The sequence below is a fragment of the Poecilia mexicana genome, unplaced genomic scaffold (genome assembly GCF_051168715.1).
Source record: "Poecilia mexicana isolate PSO_F unplaced genomic scaffold, ASM5116871v1 scaffold_6, whole genome shotgun sequence".
In the NCBI taxonomy this organism is placed as follows: Eukaryota; Metazoa; Chordata; class Actinopteri; order Cyprinodontiformes; family Poeciliidae; genus Poecilia; species Poecilia mexicana.
Genome location: NW_028263375.1, coordinates 4806408 through 4828858, shown reverse-complemented (window position 1 = coordinate 4828858; position 22451 = coordinate 4806408). Strand labels below are relative to the sequence as shown.

General features: G+C 42.4%; 1 protein-coding gene across 1 annotated transcript in view; it reads left to right on the top strand.

Annotated features, from left to right (window-relative positions):
• Positions 1 to 207: 207 nt before the first annotated feature.
• tmtc2b (transmembrane O-mannosyltransferase targeting cadherins 2b) overlaps positions 208 to 22451 on the top strand; it is a 93475-nt gene continuing 71231 nt past the window's right edge. The window contains exon 1 of the mRNA XM_015000261.2: positions 208 to 854. Coding sequence (XP_014855747.2) covers positions 772 to 854 — 83 coding nt within the window. The 5' untranslated portion in view covers positions 208 to 771. The remainder of the gene's footprint in view (positions 855 to 22451) is intronic.

Sequence of the window (22451 nt, the reverse complement as noted above, 5' to 3'; positions counted from 1 at the left end):
CCGCAGCTACAACAACCGGTAGTTTCTCCCACTCATCTTTTCCTTCCCAACAACATACTCTCTACTGCCCCCTATACGCAGTTTTGGTCCCCAATGAATCAAGTCCATCTGACTATCAGGTGTGAAAACAGCCGTAATTGTTTTTGATGATTTTGGCCCACGTGACAAAAAGCTTGGCCACCACTGGGCTGTTTGTTTCGTCTCCATTGTCGTTTGCTTGTTTTACATGTTAGTTTTACTTTATTTTGAAAGTGTAAAGGGAAGCAGCGACTTTATGACAAGCAGTTTGACCTCAGTGTAAATCACGACGTTTCTCCAGCAGCGGCGGCCGTTGCTCAGAGCATCAGAGCGCTGATCCTCCTCTCTCTCTCTGTGTGTGTGTGTGTGAGTGTGTGTGTGCATGTGTGTGTGTGTGTGAGTGTGTGTCGGGGAGGCGTGCAGCATGTTGTCACAGATCCACTGAACGCTGTTTTATTTTCTGCCCAACTCCCAGCAGGGTGTAGAGCTCCCACCATGGGTTAGACAGAAAGCCACCTATGGATTATCCACTTTATGCACTTCATGGAGGATGAAGGGCTCGGGTGGGGGGGACAGAATGGACTTATTTTCGGAGAGACATCCTGACAAAGACGGGGACTGAACAGTGACCGGATCGGCAGCCCCCCCAATCCGACTCGCTCTGCACATTTTTCTTTTTTGTTACCATTTTTTTCTATATTTTTTATTCTAATTATTATTAATGTGATTCCCTGAAGTCTGCGTGGAGCAGAGATGTTCGCTGAACTGCTGTGCGGCGCCGTGGCTCTGGTCCTGTACGTCAACACTCTGGGAGCCGATTTCTGCTACGATGACAGGTACTTCCCTCACTGAATGAAGCGCACTCCGAATCGGCGGGTCCAGCGCCGCCGGTTCGGTTCTGGCTCGGTTCTGTTCACCCTTTCCATGAATCCGAGCAGCAGAGGGCGAACATCAGGTATCGGAGAGGAATGTGGGTTTGAGCAGCTGCTGAGTGATGGTTCGGGAAATCTCTGTCGGATTTCTCACACGTGTTTTCTGCGTGGATTCGGCTCTTCTAATTTCATCCCACAGTTTAAATCTGCAGTGGATCTCTGTGGATCCACTTTCCTTTAAGGTTAACCGTGAAAGTTGTAAATAAGCAAACATCCTTAAGTGAAGTCGAGAGTGAGAACTTCCTGAAAGTATTTTCAGGATATTTCTGATATTGAAGTTTTTGCAGCGATATATCCAGGACTGAACGATTAATTGGATTAATCCTCAACTTCTCGGTGGGCGATTTAGACTTGAAGCTTTATTATGATATTTTGTAGTACTATTATGAAAAAGATAAAAAATTGTGGTGGAAAAACTATTTATTGGTTCATTTTTTTGGTATCTGTATTGATGTGACCACAACACAGCGATCATAGAAATACTCCCGTTGAAGTGAGACTCATTAGAAATTGGAGCTTCTTACTTAAAAAAGTGTGATTTATATCACTGAGACAGTAACTACATTTAACCATGACCTTTATTTATTGATCTTGTGGAACAAACAGCAGAGAAAATAAAACTAGTGTTTCTGATAAGATGAGTTTTGTTTTTTAACATTAATTGAAATTTATCAAGATAAAAATAAATAAAAATTCTTATCATGATTGAAGTTTTCACGAGTAATTAATCGATTATGATTAATCATCAGAATAATCGATTACTGAAGCAGTCATCAGTTGCCGTCCTGAATGTATCGTTTTAACGTCAGTGTAGTGAAATTTGACCTGGATGTCTCAGTTTATCGTGTTTTAGCCTCGCAGAAGAAGCTGGAGTCGTGCAGCTGAATGAAAGTGTCTCTGGCCTCAGTTTCAGACTTTTAAGATGTGAAACTGGGAGTAGCATATTGTATTATTATTATTAAAAATATGGAGCGTTGTCGGGCTCTCAGGCGGGACGTGCGCGGGGCCCGGCTGGCTCTCACGCGGGGTAATGCATTACTCATAGCTGGCCTTTTGATATTTGACGGCTGAATGCTTGTCACTGCCTCAGGCTCTTTATTCACCAGCCATGTCTTCATGTAGGTCACAATCATTTCCTTTCTTCGTATGAGCTTCCTGTCTTCACCTCATCTTTTAAAGAGAAGCTGTTAAATGATTCGGCTCAGTTTTCTGCTGTGTTGTGTATCTAATGTTGATCTCAGGGAACAAACAGTGAATTAACTGTTTCCTTTACAACTCCACTGACTGCTGTGGATTAAAACACTTCCTGTTCCAGACTTCCACGGCTGACAGACTGCTGCTTTCCTTTTTCTCTTATTTTTTTGACTCACTTCATTTTATACCAGTCATTGTTTGGTTTCTGGGATGAAGTTGTTTAATTTTTTATTTTTTTAAAGTTACGGTTTTAAAACAACAGAAATACTTGCAGATGCCAAAGAAACCTGTGCAGGCACTGGACTTTTATTCAGTCCCCTTCCTGTCTTTAGCTGCACACTGCCAGTCAGCTGGATGAATGGAAGCTGACACATTTGTCCTTCGTTTACATGAAAGATCATTTTACCTGTTTGGGAACATTTCCAGCAGTAAAACTAATTATATTCCATTACTGCACAAACAGCATTTTACTGATAACTACTTCAAGTGTTAGCAGGTGCTTCACTCTGTTATGTGCTTTACAAATTGTACAAATTGGGAATTTGTACAATTTGTACAAATTGTACAATAAATTGTATTTATTGGGACAATAATTCCCAGATTTTCTCTGAGCGTTAGCATCTCAGCCGCTAAGATCTGGATCAGGTTTGGGTAAAAATGGTAATAAAAGTTCATTCTGCTTCTAATATTGGAAAACAGAGTGAAACATTCTGCCTATAGCATCCAACTAATCCTTTGCAATGAAAATGCTGCTCATATTCAAGCATAATTAACTGTAATTATAATTTTAAAAAAAATAGCAAATACCTGTCATAGATAAGATTATGATGTTAAAATTCAAAAATATTTTATTTATGCCAAAGGGAAACAACAAGTATCTTTCAAGAGTCATTGCTGCTGCTGCTGTAGGCAGGAAGGATCTCCAGTAGCAGTCAGTCTCACATCTAATCTGAAGAAGCCTCTGACTGCAGAAAATCTGAACAGCAGAGAGAATATTCCAGAGTAGCGGGTCTTCCGTGTCGTCGACAAACTCTGCTAATCCAGCTCCTTTGCTTTTGCTGCTTCTCTTTAAATCTCTGAGACGTTTTTTTAATACTCCCTCCTTCTCTCTCTGCTCTGCATCCATGAAGCGTCCTCTTCAGCTCCTCTGGGGATGGGGGTCAAAGGTCAGGTATTTGAGTTTTTGAGATGCTAATCAGCTTTTCCCGGTTGTAAAAACAATATATTGTTGCCATGGTTACATCAAAAAAAGAGCTAAAATCCTTCCAGTTGCACAGCGTCCAAACCAGAGGGAAAGATTTTCCAAATAGCAACAATTCAACCAGAAAAGTCACAAAACAGAACCAGCAGAGTGACACTGGTCTAGAAATAATCCAATAAATCTTTGCAGTACATTTATACATTTTTATTTGTCTTTATGAATTAAAAGCTCTTAGATCAAGTTATATTTGTAGGTTTTAAATGGTGTAGAAACAGTGAAGTTTATCAGACGTCAGGCTGTCCTCACTCTGTTTCTGTTTCTATGTCCACAAAGCTGTAAAAAGAGGCAGGAGCTGCTGTATAATTTCACAAAGCCATATTCTTGTTTTTATGAGAAAATCCTATCAAAAAGTCATATTTTATTCGCCATGGTGTGAGTAATTGGAGGTTCCTCATGAAGCGTGCGGACGGCGTGCTTAGCCAGCCTCAGCTGACATCATTTTTTCATCTCAGGCTATCTGTCATCCAGCCTTATCCGTTTTTAACGCCACGCGTTCAGGCTTGCAATTAGCAGCCGTATGTCTCCACGGGCTGCACTGAGGGGGACAGAGAGGGAGGGAGGCCGGGTGCAGCCGCGTTTATTTATATATTTATTTAGGGAGGAAACAGTCTGGGATGCACAGACTGATCTAACTTGCTAATGTCGGAGTGGAGATAAAGCTCACATGACTGGTGAAGAAGCTGGAAGACGACGAATGCATGACGGCAATAAATCAAACCATGAGCTTACACAAACACCCTGCAGGCATGCAGACCAGAGGTGTCCATAATTTACTGGCAAAGACATCAGTCATAGATAATGTAACGTTTTATGCAGAGAGAAGGAAGATCCATTGCTGATGTTTTTCCATTTTGTGCCTCTAAGCAGAGTTGAATGAATCTGGTTGATAATTTAGCAGGAAATGATTCTGGCTGCTTTGTCACAGAGTAACATTGATCTCTGAGATGATTGATGATGTTCGGCTTTTCCTGGTGTTTGATTGGCTCACAGAAACAAGATGAAGCTGCTCTCCAATGTGTGTTCAGTGGTTTCACTTTAATCGGATCGTATAGTTAACTAGCGACCGGGCCGACCAGGAGGTCAGATTTTAACGACCAAAACAGTTTTGTGAGCATTAGGGCTGAAACGATTCCTCGAATGATTCGAGTACCTCGATTACTAAAATTCCTCGAGGAAAATTTACCTGCCTCGAAGCTTCGTTAATTTATGTTTTATTAGTTAGCGCACCGTGTTCCGGCCGGGACTTCATTTGCGTTGCGCGGAGCTCTCACTTCCGCCTCTGAGTTGTTGACAAAAGCTAAGTCTCAGCGGCATAAAGTCCAATCTTCAAGATTGGCCCGTGGGGATTTTATTGATTGATGATAATGCCCGACTTTTTATCGTTTTTGGGGAACCAATAAGCATCCTTAAAATGACTGGGGGAATGCCTGGAGTACGGCAGCATTTCTCCTCCGGGGCTGCTGGTTGAAAGCGAACGGCGGGAAGAGCGCTGAGGTGAGCGGATAGCCTGAACAGGGCGGGCGGCTGAGTAGCTGATGCTTACCGTGTAAATGTAGCTTTACCGACGAACCGCACAATACATTTCATATCCCGGTCTGAAGAAACGGGTGGCGGAGCGCATCGTACATGGCTGGTAGATGAGTTTCTGAGTGTGACCAGTGAAGGTGTCGTAAATATCCCGTATTGCTTCCCCCCGTGTTCGTCCCCCGGTCTAACGGTTCGTCAGTCCGCTGGTCTATTTCCTCCCCTCCACCCCATGTTCGTTCATTCGCCCTCTCCTCCCACTCCAGGCGGCATTTCCCGTATTTTCAAACCCAAAGCGTGACAGGTTAGGTGGCAAGGTGAGTTTAACTAATCTATTAAACTCACTGAAGATGAATACATAAACTAAAAGCTGGATTGTAGACATTTTTTATAAGCATATTTGTGAGCCTGCCTCTTTGTTAAATTCAATATAATTTCAGATTTTTCTATAACTTTTCTTCTGGTTAACTTAGAAAGTGAGCTATTATTGTTACAGGTTAGTTTTCTAAACTACAAAAAAGCAACTGTTAGGGATGCTCAAATATGAAAAATTGGACTGATATTGATATCTGATAGTAACACCGGTATTATGCCAGATTTACCAATATTTCATTTTATAATTTTTTTTATCCGATTACTCGATTAATCGTAAGAATAATCGATAGATTACTCGATTACTAAAATATTCGTTTACAACAGCCCTAGTGAGCATGCAGTCAGTTCCAGCAGCTCTCCGCAGAAAAATGGCTTCCTGGAGGAGTGACCCGCGCTGCCGTGCCAAATCGCCCCAGGGGATGCTCTTCCTCTTCCTCACTCAGCAACCCAGCTTTGACACCTGCTCTGGAAAATAGAAATAATGAGTCATTTAGTTCATATCTCTGCTGCTGCTGTCCACTGCAGGTCTGACAGCAGTGGATAGCACCGATAAAGTCGGAGGAAAGAACATTATGCGGTGCTGAGGTTACACAATGATTTAGGTTTTGTAATATTCCTAAAACAAAGCTCAAAATAAACTTTTTCTTTTAGTATTTAATGCGTCAGACCTACACACAACAATGTAATGCTGGTCAGAGTTTATGGGAAAATGGATGGAGCTAAATCTGGACAATCCCGGAATAAAACCTGCTGAGTTGGTAAAGCATTAGCATTAGCAGAACTAACGTTTATGGTTAGTGCTTCACGGACTGTGCAGCTAACATTTTCCAACCATCACATATGAAAAAGTTGATGGAAACAGTAAAATTTTAAATGACTTCCTCACTTTCTACGCTGCTTGAGATGTTCTTGGATTTTTCTAAAAAGACTCAGTGCGACAGAATAAGATCTGACGTAGCAAACTCCCATCCACTGGTGGATCTGCCGTTATGCGACACGAAGCTTGGAAACGTGTCCAAGTCCAAACCTTCAGCGGGGAGGGAAGGACTCTCCATATCTGAGATGAGTTGTTCATGCTAGTTAGCAGTCTCTTTCTGTTCATTACAGCTATGCTTAACGTCAGAATTTATGTAGCCTGGTTTCAAATGAGCATTTTCTTTCCACACAATTATACGCTGTTGGTCACTTACCTGAAGTGTGAATAAAGTGGGCTTATTCTTGTCTTGTGAGAAAATGTGTATAATTTTTGCAAGGCTCTGTTAGTTTCACCTCCACTCAGACAGACGGGGTTTATGGATTAGCCCTCCTGCCAGGACGGCGACATGTTTGACGGACTGCATCCTCGTCATTACTCTGTCCTGCTGTGGTACCGTAAGACCTGGCTGGGTGAGGATGTGTGAAGGTTGCAGGTCAAAAGGAAGGACGCAGCTTTCCTGGCGTAGCGGATGATTTATATCCAGGAGTCAAACTGTAGATGACAGCAAAACTACTCCAACCTCTGAATTCACAGACAGAGGACAGATGATGAAGGGCAGCAGAAACAGAGTTCTAGTTTCACCTTGTCCATCTCAGATGAAGAACGGACTGTACTGTCCCGGCTGGCCTGGTATCAGTGTGTCTCTGTCTCTGTGCGGTGGTGTGGAACCAGACTCACAGCTTGTTCTCTAGGTTAAGGTGGTTAGAGCTGCTTTGCTGAGAGGCCAAAGGCGGCAACCCAGCAGCCTCAGTATCTCTGGTCAAACTTCAGCGTCTGGATCCTGTAATTACCCTCCAGGCTGCAGACTGAGACTGGCTGCACGGTTCGGCGTATTCAGTGGCTCCGCTGCCTCCTCAGCTCCTCGGGCCTCCAGCTCCCATCATCCAGTGCTTCCAGATGTGCCCGGCTGGCACCAGTGTGAAGGGATCGTTTGAAGTGGATTCAAACATAAAATGTGATGTTTGCCAGAATAGAGACATCAATGTTCCCCTGACCCGGACAGCCCATAACAGAATGAGTTAAGGTAGCACTGAGAGAAAGAGGCTCATGCATAAATTATATCAGCATGGATGCAACCAGCATCAAAAAACCCACAAATTATTAATTGGATGTTTTCTCCACTGATATAAATCTTAGAACAACATTCAGCTCAATTTTGGCTTCTTGGATAAAAAACGTTATTTTTTAATCCCCCAATAAGAAACCTTTATATTTCACCCATGTTGAAAAATTAAGTTCTGTTGCAGGTTTAAATTAAAGGTGACATGCAAATTCAAATTTTGCTAATTTGTTTTTTTACTTCCATTTGGGTCTACCGCTTCTAAAAACAACCAAAGTGCTTAAAAAAACCCACCCATTCAGTTTTTGGCAATAAGTTTATGTTTTTTAGTATCTGGAAAATGAGCCGTTTCAAAAACCAGAATGTATAGTCACAAATCAGCAGGCACTGCCTGTCGCCTAGCAACCCCAGCTGAGCTCCAGGTCATTTTTTCAGTTGGTTTTATCTGCATGTGCTGTACAATGGCTGCTGGAAAAGATAAATGTTTAGTTGCTACCTTTCAAACCACTTGCTCCATTCTGGTTGGTTGTGCAGGAGGCTCTACTAATGCTTTTTAAAGCTGTACGGCTGTATAATTGTGCATCTGTTTGCAGCCATTTTCCTATGTGAGCGTAAACGAGTTACGGGGCGTGGCCAACTGCTGCTTACTTGGATTTAAAGTGACAGAGGCCCTAAAACAGCTCATTCTGAAAGGAGCTCAAAATAGGCAGAATTGAGCAAACTAAAATCTCATTATGTAAGAATGATTTTGTGCAGAAAATGTAAACATGTTTTGCATCACCCACAGACCTATCCTGATCTGGTCAAGGGTCACGTTTAACGGGTCACGTTTAAGACGCCTACAGATGTGATGAATCAGCGGTGGGAGGATGGCGTGAACATCCTCTCCCTCTGAGCTCACACTCGGAGTAACATCCTTTGGCAGAACAGAAATGAGTTTGTTGGATTCTGTTCTGCAACAGATCGGCTCAGAAAGGAGGGGAGCATTCTTGAGCGTCACTCCAATTCACTCATGTTCTAGTTTGTAAATGTTCTGAAATGATTCCAATTTATAAAATACAGTTATGAAGTTAAGTAGTAAAATCAAAACATCCGATCCATCTGTCATTTTTTGTTCTTCAATACTTCAATACTTCTCTTTTTTTCCCCACATTGCCTTCAGGTCAAACTCACTGAGGAGGAGACAAAGTCCACTAAACCATTTTATTTAGGGTAGGTTAAAACTTGGAAGCTTAATTAAAATTTGCATAATTTTCACTACAAATGTTAAGATCAGACATTTTAAAAGTTCATTGCTTAACAGAGTACCACTTGTTAGGAGTTTTAATGTTTGTGAGAATCTTAATTTGCTCAGAAAAATCCCACAAAATTGATTTATGTTAATAGAAAACAACTGATTTCTTCTTCCAGTGACCAACTCCTTAAAATGTCTCAATAACTCTTAAAGTTTCCTAATGAAGTTGCAGACAGCAGCAGATTTTAGACATGTTGGCCTTTGTGCTGCTTTTTCTGTAGTTGAGGGAAGATGTGGAAAATGTGCAAAAGGGATTAAACTAGTGTTGGTGTTTTATTGGCTGACTTCTGTGCTTGTAAAAAGTATGTAGACGTTCATTTTACAGGAATGTTTCATTCTTCCCACTTCACAGGAAGCGTCTGTTTCATTCACTGATGAATCATCTCCACAGGCTGCTCTAGTCTGAGCTAACAGTTGATATCCATTTGATTTCTTTGAAAACCATGTGACACACAGGTATCAAAAATGAAGACAAACCATTAAATATTGTGGCTTTTTAATATGAATGACTCCATCAGCTGGAGTGAGGAGCGTCACCGTCTCTGGCATCGGTCTCAGAAAGATTTGTCCCTCTCCTGATCTACAGATTTTGCATGTTTGAGATGTTTCTTGTTCCGAGATTTGACTAGGCCCTATTCCCAATCCTCTGCCAGTCTTTGGTCACTTTACGCAAACATCCTCTGGTACTTGGTAGAATTCATGGTGGATTCTGCGATGTTAAGCTGGTTAGGTCCTTCTCCAGTAAATCAACCCCAAAGCATGACACTTCCACCTCTGTGCTTTAGGTATGAGGTCAACATCTCTCTGCAAACCTCAGCTTTTGGCTCATCTGTCCAAAGAACATTATTCCAGACAAACTTCAGTCTTTCTCTCTGTTTGTCTCAGAGAGAAAAACACATAAATGTTGTTTGTGACGTTTCCCAGCCTCTGTTTGCTCCGTTTGCTCTGTCGTGTGGTGAACCATAGACCAGCCATTCAATCGGATCCCTTTGATTTTCAGTCTCTGAAGCAGCTGAAGGATTTTTTTCAGTGCCCTTTCTCCTAGTGTAGAAGTAAAACTATTAGTTTTAGAATATTTAGCTTTTAAATCCAAACAAAAAGATTTATCATGAAATCCATAGGAAGATTTATTTTTATATTTCATTGGGAAAACAAAGCAGCAAAGCTTTGTTGAAACAAATAAAAGTAAAGCAGAAGGTTGAGCTGACGGCTGTTGTGCTATCAGATATCGATATTAATGGTTTGGAAAATCTCAGAGCAGCAGGTCACAGTGGAGGTAGACAGAAATATAAAGAATATGTCCAGTTGATACTCTCACTATTTTATCCACAATAAATTCAGTCTATTTTTATGTTGCAGACATGTTGAACATTACAAGAAAAATGCAAAAAGTTAAACAGAGGCATTAGCTCCAGGTACAGATCTGAGTTTGGCTTGTAATGAGCTTTTAGATTAGATTTTAAAGTTCTTTAAAACTTTAAAAATTGACCTTTGATCTACAACTAACTAATTAAACAGATCTAAAGAATAAATCTGTGGGTTTTCAGGTTCAAATAGGAGGAAATTTGATCTCAAAAAGCCTTTGAAGATATTTCTGTCCAGAGGTATCCTGACCAGCAGCACCTGTTAATAATCACTAGCAGCCAAACTGTTGTCACTTAAACCACCGTAATCCTGAATTCGTTTCACACAGACCCAGGTCCTTCCACACTGCTGGAAACCAGTAAGCTGCAGGCCCAGAAACCAGTAAGCTGCAGGGCCAGATGGTGTCTAGACTTCCTGCGGTCTGAAGGAACTGCTGAAGTCCAGTTGATCACACAGGATCAGCTTTCCTAGGGAATGACAGAAATCAGATTCCTTCTAGTGAATCATGATCTGAGCTGTTTTTTCTTGAGGGCAACTTGATGTTCAAACAATCCTGATTATGAATAACTCGGATTTCTCTGACATTTTCCCCGTATGGCGAGGCGGATTTAAAGAGGAGCGGCAAAAGCAAAGGAGGTGGATTAGCAGAGCTCGTTGAACCTGTTGAATGTGATGGTAGCCAATCAGAAAGCAAGTTGGCAGAAACTAAAAACAACTGCTGCCGTGACGCACAGGAAGTCCGGTGGACGTTGGAGGCGTCTTGGTATCGTTTTTCTCTGTTAAACATCGTCCTTAAGCTATCGCCATGGCTATTCCCAGTCGGCCATGTTTGTTTACTCTGAATTCACGTTTGGTATCGAGGTTTTGTGAGATTTCCTCTCCAACATCTGAACATTGGTGAGTGAAATCGGTTGGTGTTGTTCCTGACATGTGGCTCCACGGCCCACACTGTTCAGGCAAACCTTCGGTTTTCTACCGGTGTGTGTGGAGTCTTTCAGCTTTTAAAAATCGGCAGACAATTTTAAAATCCTGCCATTTGAACCAGGCTTTCTGATGTTGTAATAGTCACTATACTGACACACAGTGAGAGTCTTGAGTCGTGGCTTCTTCATTCCTTCCTGCATAGCATCACCAAAATCAGTGACTCTGACGATATCTGGATGCTTTGAGTTATAACAACTTTTAATTTCCTTTGGGATTAATAAAGTATTTTTAAATTGAGTCCAATCTGTTGCATCCTTGGTTCTTGAACCATAACTTCCAACCAAAGATGGCGTCCAAGCAGACCTTTGTGATTCTATGTCATACACTTTGTAGTACCACATGCTTCAGTGTAGGAGTCACCAGGATCGGCGTTCCTGGAGCGGCCTGCTGGCCACGCTGGAGTAATCTGTCTTAAAGCTGCATTAATCAGGTTCTGATGCTCTGTAATCACTTGATTGGTCCGCATTGAGACCAGAATCCGGCCATATGCGGCATGCATGTTGGGTTAGACGCTCTCTGGTAAAATGACGCATTACTGATCGCCTCCAGTCCTCTCGTATTTTCCTTCTTTTCTGTGTTAATTAAAAGCCAGCAGATTATCTTTCCTGAGACATCATGTGGTCATGGCAGCACACAGCCTGACCACATGCTGCAGACAGTCAGGAACCTGCAGGTAACTGCCTTAAATGGGAATAATTTGCCTTGTTAAAGTGAGAGGTTCGTCGTCTCGGCTGGTTATTTGTGGCAGAGCTTCAGGACGGTGTTCAGTCATGTGAGAAAAGCAACAAAGTTGCCAAGAAATACACCGAGTTTAAAATGACGGATGGATCGGACCGTTGCAGCAACAATGGAGGATTAGCCAAGACTCTGACTAAATGGCATTAAATTTGTGTTGTGTGAGCAACAATGTTTGAAATGGTCCACCAATTAGCAACAGCTGGCTTCGGGTTTCGCCGCTGACACGGGTTTGAAATGATTTGACTGCGCTGGACTAAGTTGTTAATGGGTCCCGACAAGGGTTTGGATTTCCTGGGCTAAAGCCGGCTGATGGCTCTTAAGCAGTGGCCACTCTCAGGCTCTTGGCCCTCTTCATATTAATGGGATTACCAGCGCTGTTGATGAGAGGGAGCACGACGTGTAAGCAGAGAACCCCAAGCCAGACCCCCGGATCCAGCAGGGACGCTTTAGTTCAGCCTGGAGACGGAAACGTCCTTCTCCCCTCTCCATCTCTGGGGCATTGTTCCCTATCGAGGAGCGCTGGCTCATTTGAAAAGGTTATGACACAAGCTGGCCCGTTCAGAGGCAGCGTCTTTGTGTTTTGTAAGAAGAAGGGGTTGTGTGGTCCTTCTGTTCTGCCTGGACTCAGCGAGGGAGGCCATTTGTCGCCAAATTGAGGAGAATTAATCTCTTGTTGTGTTGCCTCGTTGTTTATTAGGACCAAAATTGCGACACCTCGGCATTCCGCAGAAGACCTGCAGCGCCGGGTGCCGGACCTGTCAGAACCGGTCGTGTAAACTTGACCCAGTCGTACGTGCTCCAGAACACATGTTCTCAGAGTTCTGGTTCTGGTTTAGTGGGACAAAGGATTCACAGATGATGAGCTCACAGATGCTGCTGCGCCGGGGATCTGCCAGCCTGGCGCTGGTTCTGGGTGACACGGGTTAATTAGTGGGAACATCTGGAACCAGTTGAAACACATACCCTACAGTTAGTAAAGCAGATGGAAAAGTTTATTTACTGTATTTATTTCTCTTTCTTTGTGCATCGCTAAAGTCAGGAGTAAGTAGAAACCATGACTGCAGCAGAAATGATTGAATATTTTCTCGTTTTGAGCTCACAGTGCGACAACTTTGAATGAAACTGCAGCAGTTTCAGGATTTTGTTTTATGGAAGCCCATTCCTGCCATGAAGGAACAAATTAAAGCCCAACAGGAAGTCATAATTACCAGTTTTAAAGCCATAATTACCAGTTTTATGTGTAGTTTGAAAATAACTTTTTTAAAACTCTTAATTTTGACCATTGTTGTAGTTATAATGAAAACTCAAAATAATGACATTAAAGCTCATCATCATGAATTAAAAACTAGTAATTCTGACTTATTTTTATGAAAACTTTAAAACATAAACATTATTACTTGCTTTTGTAATTATGACTTATTTTTATTATTATGACTAAAATTCAAAATTATGACTTAAACTTGTAACTGTGACTTTTATTTTAATGACTATGACTAAAACTCATAATTACAACTTTGGTTTTATTTTGTCTTTCATGGCAGCAATGGGATTCCATGTAATAGTTTTAATACAAAGGTATAAAACAAATGTATATCTATATCAGCTTGATATTTTTGGTGTGTGCTCTGTTTTCTCTGTCAGTTGTGGCAGACGGACGCCCTCACTGAGCTTGGTTCTGGTTCTGCTGGAGATTTCTTCCTGTTCAAAGGGAATTACTGTTTTCCATTGTTGCCACATGCTTTTTCAGGAGGACAGATTGTGTCAGAAATCCTGATATTCTGCATTCATTCTAAAAATCAGACATTTGGACTATATAATTTGTGTGCCGTTAATTCCCTGGAGGAAACATGAAATGTTGAGTTGTAGTTGCGGTTCAGGCGGTTTCCACGTATGAAAGCAGGTATGCAGCTCTGTAGGTGGTGTTATAACTCAGGAGGGCCTGTGGTTTCTCAGCCTGACCTCTAACTCTGACACACTAAGATTTTCCTCCTGCAGGACTTGCTTTGGTACTTCGTTCTCCAGGATTATTACGATTTGCTTTTAGTGGAATAAAAAGGAAAATTGGTAATTGGGAGGGTCTGGTTGCTTTTTATATGAGAAAACTAAAAGCCGAGGTTTAGAAGGGCCAGCTGGAGGAGCTGCTCCTCCCAGTGTGTCTCCTCATTCCCCACCTCTTACTACGACCACAGCAGCAGAGGAAGCACATCTTCTCACAGGCTGCCTCTAATTGATAGTGCTGAGCCTTAGGAACGCACAGTGTGGTTTCAGTCCTTTGCAGAATGCGTGCGAAGCTCAACAGCCTGACTGCCACCCTCTGGGACGCCGCAGCCTATTTACAACCAGACAACCAGTCTGGTCCAGGATGTGATGGGCTTTTTTTAAGTGAGGATGCAGAACAACAAAAAGATCCACCACATGATGGGAAAGTCTTCAGCAAGCGTTTTTAAAGACTCTTAGCCTGGAAGGACATAAAAACTCAGCAGCAGATTTTCACACAGAATTGCTCGTCTTTGTAGTTTGAGGTTTTTGCTTCTGTTCCTACTCATCCATTACCTCTATACTTCAGTCACATCTGCAGATACTTCAGTAAAGTGTTTTATTTTGGGTATTTTACAGATTTGGGCTAAATGTTTGGGCACAGCTTCTCACTGAATCAAGTGAGAAGTTGTGTCCAAACCTTTGACTGTTGGCGTATTTAGTGAGTTTCTTGAAAGTTGTGGGTTTCACCAGGTGTAACTCAGTTTCAGATATCGAGGATCAAAAAAGCAAAATCTGGTTCAGTTCCAATACATATGAAAGCAAAGCAGACCAGAGCAGGTCATTCTGGGTAAATAACACCAAACCAAATGCATAAGTCTAGTAGGAGAACTGTTTTTCTAGTCTTTCAATGAAGACGAAAGGGAAATCCTCCAACTGCTACAATCTGACGTCGTTTTGTTTCCGTTTGGTGAAAGTAGAAGTTGAGTTCAGAGGTTTGAAGAACTTTTGTGCTTAAAAAAAAGCGATTAATTGTGTAAATATTTTAATACATTATCAGTTTATCATATTTATCATTATCACCATAAATCACACAAAATATCATGATGAAATTTTAAGTCTGTATCACCCACTTCAATTTACCAGGAGCAACATTTTCAACGGTGGAAATTTAATTTAATGTTATTTTTTGAGCAGATTGTTTCTGGACTCAGAGCAGATTTACATTAATCCTGCAACATTCGCCAGCATCATCACATCACATGGTTTCCTAACATCATCCAGCTCTCTAACAATGTTTCCACAGTAAAATGTCACTTTATGAAATCCAATCAAATGCAGATTGAATGAATTCAGTCCTGGCTTGCTGGGTGTGACATTTCCACATGGGAAACAGCTTGCTGTGTTTCATGCTTCACAGTTCGCCAGCTCTGACTGACTGATGGGATCATGCTTGATTATTTTAGCTGCATGCGCTCCATCAGAGTCTCGGGCTGAGATGTTTCTCCGTCTCTGTCCTGACTTTCACTGACTTTTCCATGAACTGACCTCTTCCTTCCCCTCTCAGATGGATTCAAGTTTTTTTGGGTTGCGAGAAACTGAGCATGCTACTTCAAACGCTCGAGTCGTTGTCATGCGTTGCCCTGACGATGAACTGCTGCAGCAGGAAACTTTGCAACCTCTACCTGATGAAAGGTTGGGAGTTGCACCAGATTCCTCCTTCATCAACACTCAGCACATTTCCTCGCTGCACATGGCAGCCGGTTTAATTAGAGCCGTTTCCGGGGGAACGTCCATTTTCACCTTTCCTGGCTTAAAAACTTTATTTTCATTTGAGTGAGTGACTGCTGGAGCCCCAGATGAAAAGCCTCACCTCTGTGCATCTCAGTTTAAACACGCTGCCAGTCAGACACCTGAAACCTTTGTTTAATCTGCCAGAACACGTTAACCTGTAGAATCATGGACCGGTTTATTGTTTTAAGCTTTAGAAACTCGTTGCTCCGTGGTGGAAAAGGACAACGGACCGCTGAGGGCAGGACCGGCACATCGCTGCACTTCTCAAGACAAATTGGTTCCGTATGAGAAGAAACTAACAAATCACAGCAGATTTTCTTCACTTCTGTCAAACATGATTTAATATCACCTTGAAATATCTGCTGATGCAGCACAAAAATGACTCCACCTGTCTGATGGGGCTGGTGACTAATGCTACTCCACGTCGCAGCGTAAGGAAAGCAGGCAGGCTGCAGTCATCTTCCTTAGCAACCTGTCCGCTTCCTGGGAACGTGGCCTGACTCTGGACTGTGATTGGTGGATTCACCTACAGTCAGCAGCTCATTGAGGAAAATAGCAGTTCAGCATATTTCCTCAAACTGTGTGTGAGCAAACAGATGACTGGCTCTTCTTAGCTGAAAAAGATTTAGGGGAGGAACTCGATTAAAAAATTTAAAGAAAGTAATTGTAGGATCTGTAATTAATAAAAAAAAAAAAAAAAACAGCCATCAACAAAATAAGCAACGTACTCGATTCAAAAACTTCTTTTTGCTGCTAAATTATTGTATTGACTAAATGCAAACTTGTAATCCTTGTAATGTCAGAATTATGTTTCTGGTTAGGCTTTTGTATGCTAAAAATAACAAGAAATGTTAGTTTTGTTAGCCTTATGCCCTAATCCTAAGCATTAGCTCTGCTAGCGCTACAGCACTACACTAACACTGTGTTTAACAGAAGCTAATGCTAGAGCGCTGACTTGAATTCAAATTATATCTGCCATTCCATATGGCTACAACCCATAATTTACATGTTCTATAATGCCCCTAAAATATTGTGTTTGTTTCTTGTTGAAACAAAGTTACCAAAAAAAGAAGTGAGAAGAAGAAAATGGAACTGCTACGTAAACAGTCTTAACCCTTCAAAATAAGAGCATGAATAAGAATGTCTAACTACTTGAACAATACTTCTTAGTGTGTAACCAAAACTTCAACATAGATGTTAACAGCCAAACATTAGCGCAGTAGAATTTATTTGGAAAAACTAATTTATGGGAAGCTAAGTGTGCCAAACGTTTTCAAAGCTAGCAAAAGCGCTGCAGTTAAAAATGAGCTCTGCTGCTAGCGCATTAGTGGAAACCTTGTGCTACATTTCATCAGTATCACATGGTGCAATATAGTGTCAGCAGTAAGTATCAGAAACTTTCTGTTCTACAACATTAACTGGGTTTTAGATGTTTTAATGGTTTAGTAACAGTTTTTCTCTCTGACCATCTGACTCTTCACAAATCACTGCACAAAGTTTTCTGAGGTTCTGGGGCAACGTTAGCATTCTGCCTGAGTTTTTATGTTTCTGAGCAATAATTTAGTACAAAACATTTTTCATTTGCAGTTATATTTAATTGGGTGTGGGCAAAACATGCTCAAAGAGCTGCTTGCATACTTCATAAACTTTGAACGTTGTAATTATTAATGATGTGTAGAAAATCAGCGCTCAGGTCTATTTCAACAGAGCTGGTGTTGAATGCGGCCAGAAAATGTGCGGATTGGACCCGGATTGACCTGCAGCTCAGTCCAGTTCTGGATCACATCCCGAAATTTTTTCTTTTATCTGTTTCGTGTGCCCAGCAACTTAAAATCGCATCTGTCTAGAAGACGTCTGCGTGTCAGAGTTGGAGATGTCTGGCTGTAAATCCAGAGGATGGATGATGGATGCTGCTTGTCATCCTGAACAGATGAGTTGGCAGGAGACAAACTGGCATCGTTTGCTTCCTCAATGAGTTTTTAATCTGCGGTAACAACTCGACATCAGGCAATTATTTGGAAATCAGAGAACCAAACCTCTGGGAGGGAACACAAGAGGAATAACTCAGACTGTTGAGATGCTTCAAACTGCAGGTAAACCTGAATATTTACACGTAGTTTCTGGAAAAACCCTCCAGGAACAAAAATAACACTTATAAAACATTTAGTTTTTAAGACCAAGCTAAGAGCTGGATAAGTAGGTGCAGCATTTTCTTGTTACTCACCTTTTCTGAAGACTGTTTTACTTCAGAGCAACTTTATTAAACCTGATTTAGTTTAACACAACACTCTAATTATCCCTTATTCACATTTTGGCTTTTGTTATCCATTTGTTTTAGCACAATTAGCTTTTGTTTTCACGGCTTCTCTGTGTTTTAGACTAAACTTGGCTTTCATTCTCTACAATTACAATCATCCTTATGAGGGTCGTAATTTCAGCTGCTCTGCTGAAAGAAAAAACCTTTTAAACCATCATTTTCTTTATGGAAATATGAATATTTAGAACAGAAATGGGTTTCATTTTTTTCTTTTTTGGCTGATTTGTAATTTCTGGCTTTTGGAATAACACAAAAAGAGAAATAATTACTTTATTGTCATAATTCATAAAATAAATACTCCATTGTACAGAAACTTTGACAGAAATAATACTTATTTTGTTTTAGTTGAAAAGTTGAGACAAGCTTGAAACATTCATTGAGGTTTAATATTAAATGTTTTTTGATAAAACTTTGTCATAATACCAAATCCAAGCAAAACTTTTAAATTGTCTTTAACAAAAGCTCATTTGTTTCTTTTCCAAATGAACTTTAAATTTTGGATAAATATTTCACACAGACGTGAATAAATTATTCACCTTAAAGCCGTTAGCGGACCTGAAAGACGGCCTCATATTTTATTCAACTGCATTTTAACAGAAAAGTAACTGAATGTGAATTCTTGAAGTTTAATAGTGACTCAAACTAAATTACGTTTTATTTATAATATGACTAAAGGAAACTGTGCTGATGTGACATTCTCAGGTCCAGCAGTAATGCCAACATTCATCCGTTCTCTCCGACTGATTCTGAGAAACACTTTGCAGAAACTGTTACGGATGTTGGGTTTCTTTTCGAACTTTTTGCTGCAGGAAGTCAATGCAGGACTTTTCTTCATCATCCATCAGAAAGCAGATGGATGATGCTGCATCCTCCGAACAGATCCACAGCAAGCTGCTGCTTTTTCTCCCACACTGCGTCTGACTTCTCCGGTTTACTGAGCCTCAGTGAACTCCTGGGTTTCTGCACCTCCAGAGATCTGAATCAGATTCATGCTGAAATCTGTCAGCCTGCCTTCATCTCCTCGTATAAATTCCTCCTGAGGGAGTGCTTTCATTACATTTGGTGGAGGGAGTTCCTAAAGCAACACTTAAATGTTTGTATTTTTAACATTGAAGTGATCTGCATCAGAGATTTCACCATAAAAATGATCACTGGGATCAAAGTGCCACCAGATGAGGCAAATATTACGTTGTTCTTGGAAAAGACGAGAGATCAAAGAATCCTAACATTGTTTTGATCCAAGCCAGAGAAAGAAAGAAGGAAAGATGAGAAGCAGTTTTCCAGCTGCTTCGACCTCAGCGCAGAAAGTCTGACGGCTCAAAACCACCAGTCAGATATTCAGAAAAACATCTTGTTGAGTTTTGAATGTTTGCTGATGTTTTTCTGCTCTCATGTTCAGTGATTAAAAAGCAGCAGCTGCATGCAGACACTGCCGTGCATCCTGATGCTCCTCTGCAGTCTCTTCACCACGCAGGACTGTCCATTAAAACCTGGAGTGCTGCATGAAATAAATTAGAATTGAAGAGTTGGCACAGCTGAGAGCTTTCACCTTGACAATCTGTAGGACTGTAGCGATGCAAGTTGAGCTGTAGGTGGCGCAGCCTTTGGCAGGTTTATGACTCTGCCCACCTGCCAGCCTGAGCTTCAGTTTCAGACCAGTTGAGGCTTTGGGACCAGTTGAGGCTTTGGGACCAGTTGAGGCTTTGGGACCAGTTGAGGCGTTGGGGACCAGTTGAGGCGTTGGGGACCAGTTGAGGCGTTTGGACCAGTTGAGGCGTTGGGGACCAGTTGAGGCGTTGGGGACCAGTTGAGGCGTTGGGGACCAGTTGAGGCGTTGGGGACCAGTTGAGGCGTTTGGGACCAGTTGAGGCGTTTGGGACCAGTTGAGGCTTTGGGGACCAGTTGAGGCTTTGGGGACCAGTTGAGGCTTTGGGGACCAGTTGAGGTTTTGGGGACCAGTTGAGGCTTTGGGGACCAGTTGAGGCTTTGGGACCAGTTGAGGCTTTGGGGACCAGTTGAGGCGTTGGGACCAGTTGAGGCGTTTGGACCAGTTGAGGCTTTGGGGACCAGTTGAGGCGTTTGGGACCAGTTGAGGCGTTTGGGACCAGTTGAGGCGTTTGGGACCAGTTGAGGCTTTGGGGACCAGTTGAGGCTTTGGGGACCAGTTGAGGCTTTGGGGACCAGTTGAGGTTTTGGGGACCAGTTGAGGCTTTGGGGACCAGTTGAGGCTTTGGGACCAGTTGAGGCTTTGGGGACCAGTTGAGGCGTTTGGACCAGTTGAGGCGTTTGGACCAGTTGAGGCGTTTGGACCAGTTGAGGCGTTTGGACCAGTTGAGGCGTTTGGACCAGTTGAGGCTTTGGGGACCAGTTGAGGCGTTTGGGACCAGTTGAGGCGTTTGGGACCAGTTGAGGCGTTTGGGACCAGTTGAGGCGTTTGGGACCAGTTGAGGCGTTTGGGACCAGTTGAGGCGTTGGGGACCAGTTGAGGCTTTTGGATCAGTTGAGGCGTTTGGGACCAGTTGAGGCATTTGGGACCAGTTGAGGCGTTTGGACCAGTTGAGGTGTTTGGACCAGTTGAGGCTTTGGGGACCAGTTGAGGCTTTGGGGACCAGTTGAGGCGTTTGGGACCAGTTGAGGCGTTTGGGACCAGTTGAGGCGTTTGGGACCAGTTGAGGCGTTTGGGACCAGTTGAGGCGTTTGGGACCAGTTGAGGCGTTTGGGACCAGTTGAGGCGTTGGGGACCAGTTGAGGCTTTTGGATCAGTTGAGGCGTTTGGGACCAGTTGAGGCGTTTGGGACCAGTTGAGGCGTTTGGACCAGTTGAGGTGTTTGGACCAGTTGAGGCTTTGGGGACCAGTTGAGGCGTTTGGGACCAGTTGAGGCGTTTGGGACCAGTTGAGGCGTTTGGGACCAGTTGAGGCGTTGGGGACCAGTTGAGGCTTTTGGATCAGTTGAGGCGTTTGGGACCAGTTGAGGCGTTTGGGACCAGTTGAGGCGTTTGGGACCAGTTGAGGCTTTGGGACCAGTTGAGGCTTTGGGGACCAGTTGAGGCGTTGGGGGTGTTGGGGACCAGTTGAGGCGCTGGGGGTGTTGGGGACCAGTTGAGGCATTGGGACCAGTTGAGGCGTTGGGGACCAGTTGAGGCGTTTGGACCAGTTGAGGCGTTTGGACCAGTTGAGGCTTTGGGGACCAGTTGAGGCGTTTGGACCAGTTGAGGCGTTTGGACCAGTTGAGGCTTTGGGGACCAGTTGAGGCGTTTGGGACCAGTTGAGGCGTTTGGGACCAGTTGAGGCGTTTGGGACCAGTTGAGGCGTTGGGGACCAGTTGAGGCGTTTGGGACCAGTTGAGGCGTTTGGGACCAGTTGAGGCGTTTGGACCAGTTGAGGTGTTTGGACCAGTTGAGGTGTTTGGACCAGTTGAGGCTTTGGGGACCAGTTGAGGCTTTGGGGACCAGTTGAGGCTTTGGGACCAGTTGAGGCAGCTCTTAGACGGGATGTAAACTTCATCATCCAACCATTCAACAAACAGTTTGACCAAAATAAGAGACAAGCAGTTTGAATAGATTTATATGGAAGCTTTTCACTGTCAGAGATTGAAAATAAATTCAGTCGCAAAAAACTTGATTTATATCTTATTAAAATCAAAATATTTATTTTCTTTTAAATAAGAAAGTTAAACAGCAAAACCACTTGGAATTTATAGACATCAGCAAGAAGAAACAGCGAGTAGAAGGAGAATCATAAAGACTCTGAGCTTTTTTAACAAGTGTAATCTGTCAGAGGGACGTAGTTTTATATATTGTTAAAACAAGAAACTATGTCCTTATAATGAAATTTGCATCTTGATATAATGAATACTGCTGTTGAATTTCTTTTATTATTTTCTTGTCACATTCTGGAACAAGAAAATATTTTTTTAGCTACTCGTCTTTGTTGGGAATCCTGATTATATTTAAATCACTTTCAAAGACAGAAACTTCATAAAACAAAACTTAAAATAATAATCTTCTGTTCTGTTGGTATTGCATAAAAAATGCAGGAATGAGTTGTATGATATGAATGCATTTAAAAAAACACAAAAAAATTTGACTTTGGCTTTGAAACCAGCCACTCAGACTTTGGCAATATTTGCCTCTAAGTCAGCAATTTTCAGCCAAGAAAGGCGATCAGTCAATTGCAGGGGCACTTTTCAAGTCATAAACACCAGCACAGGAATATTTTCAGAGAATAACTCGCCTGAGGAAAGGCAGCTGAACGCTTTCAGGGAGTAATACCTCACTTTGCACCTCATAAAAGCAGAGGAGCTCACCTCAAGTGCTGCTGAAGATTCCCTACAATGATCTCTGGATTTAAAAAGAGGAGTGAAGGCTTTAAAGTGATACCGTCTGTCTACCCACAGCTTCATCTTTACCCTGAAATGCAGCTGATTTAAAAAACCCAAACCTCCGTCCTAATGGGCTGAACATGCAGCTGCATCTCCCTGCTGGCTCTTGGCGAGTCCCCAGCTGCAGACTTTCTAAAACACTAAAAACTACATTTTACGCCAGAAAGGCAGCAGTCTGGCACAAGTCCTTTACTGCCGAGTTAAACTAAGTGTGTGCACGACGTGGCTTTTGTTTTTCCACCCAGTTTGCATGATTTTCT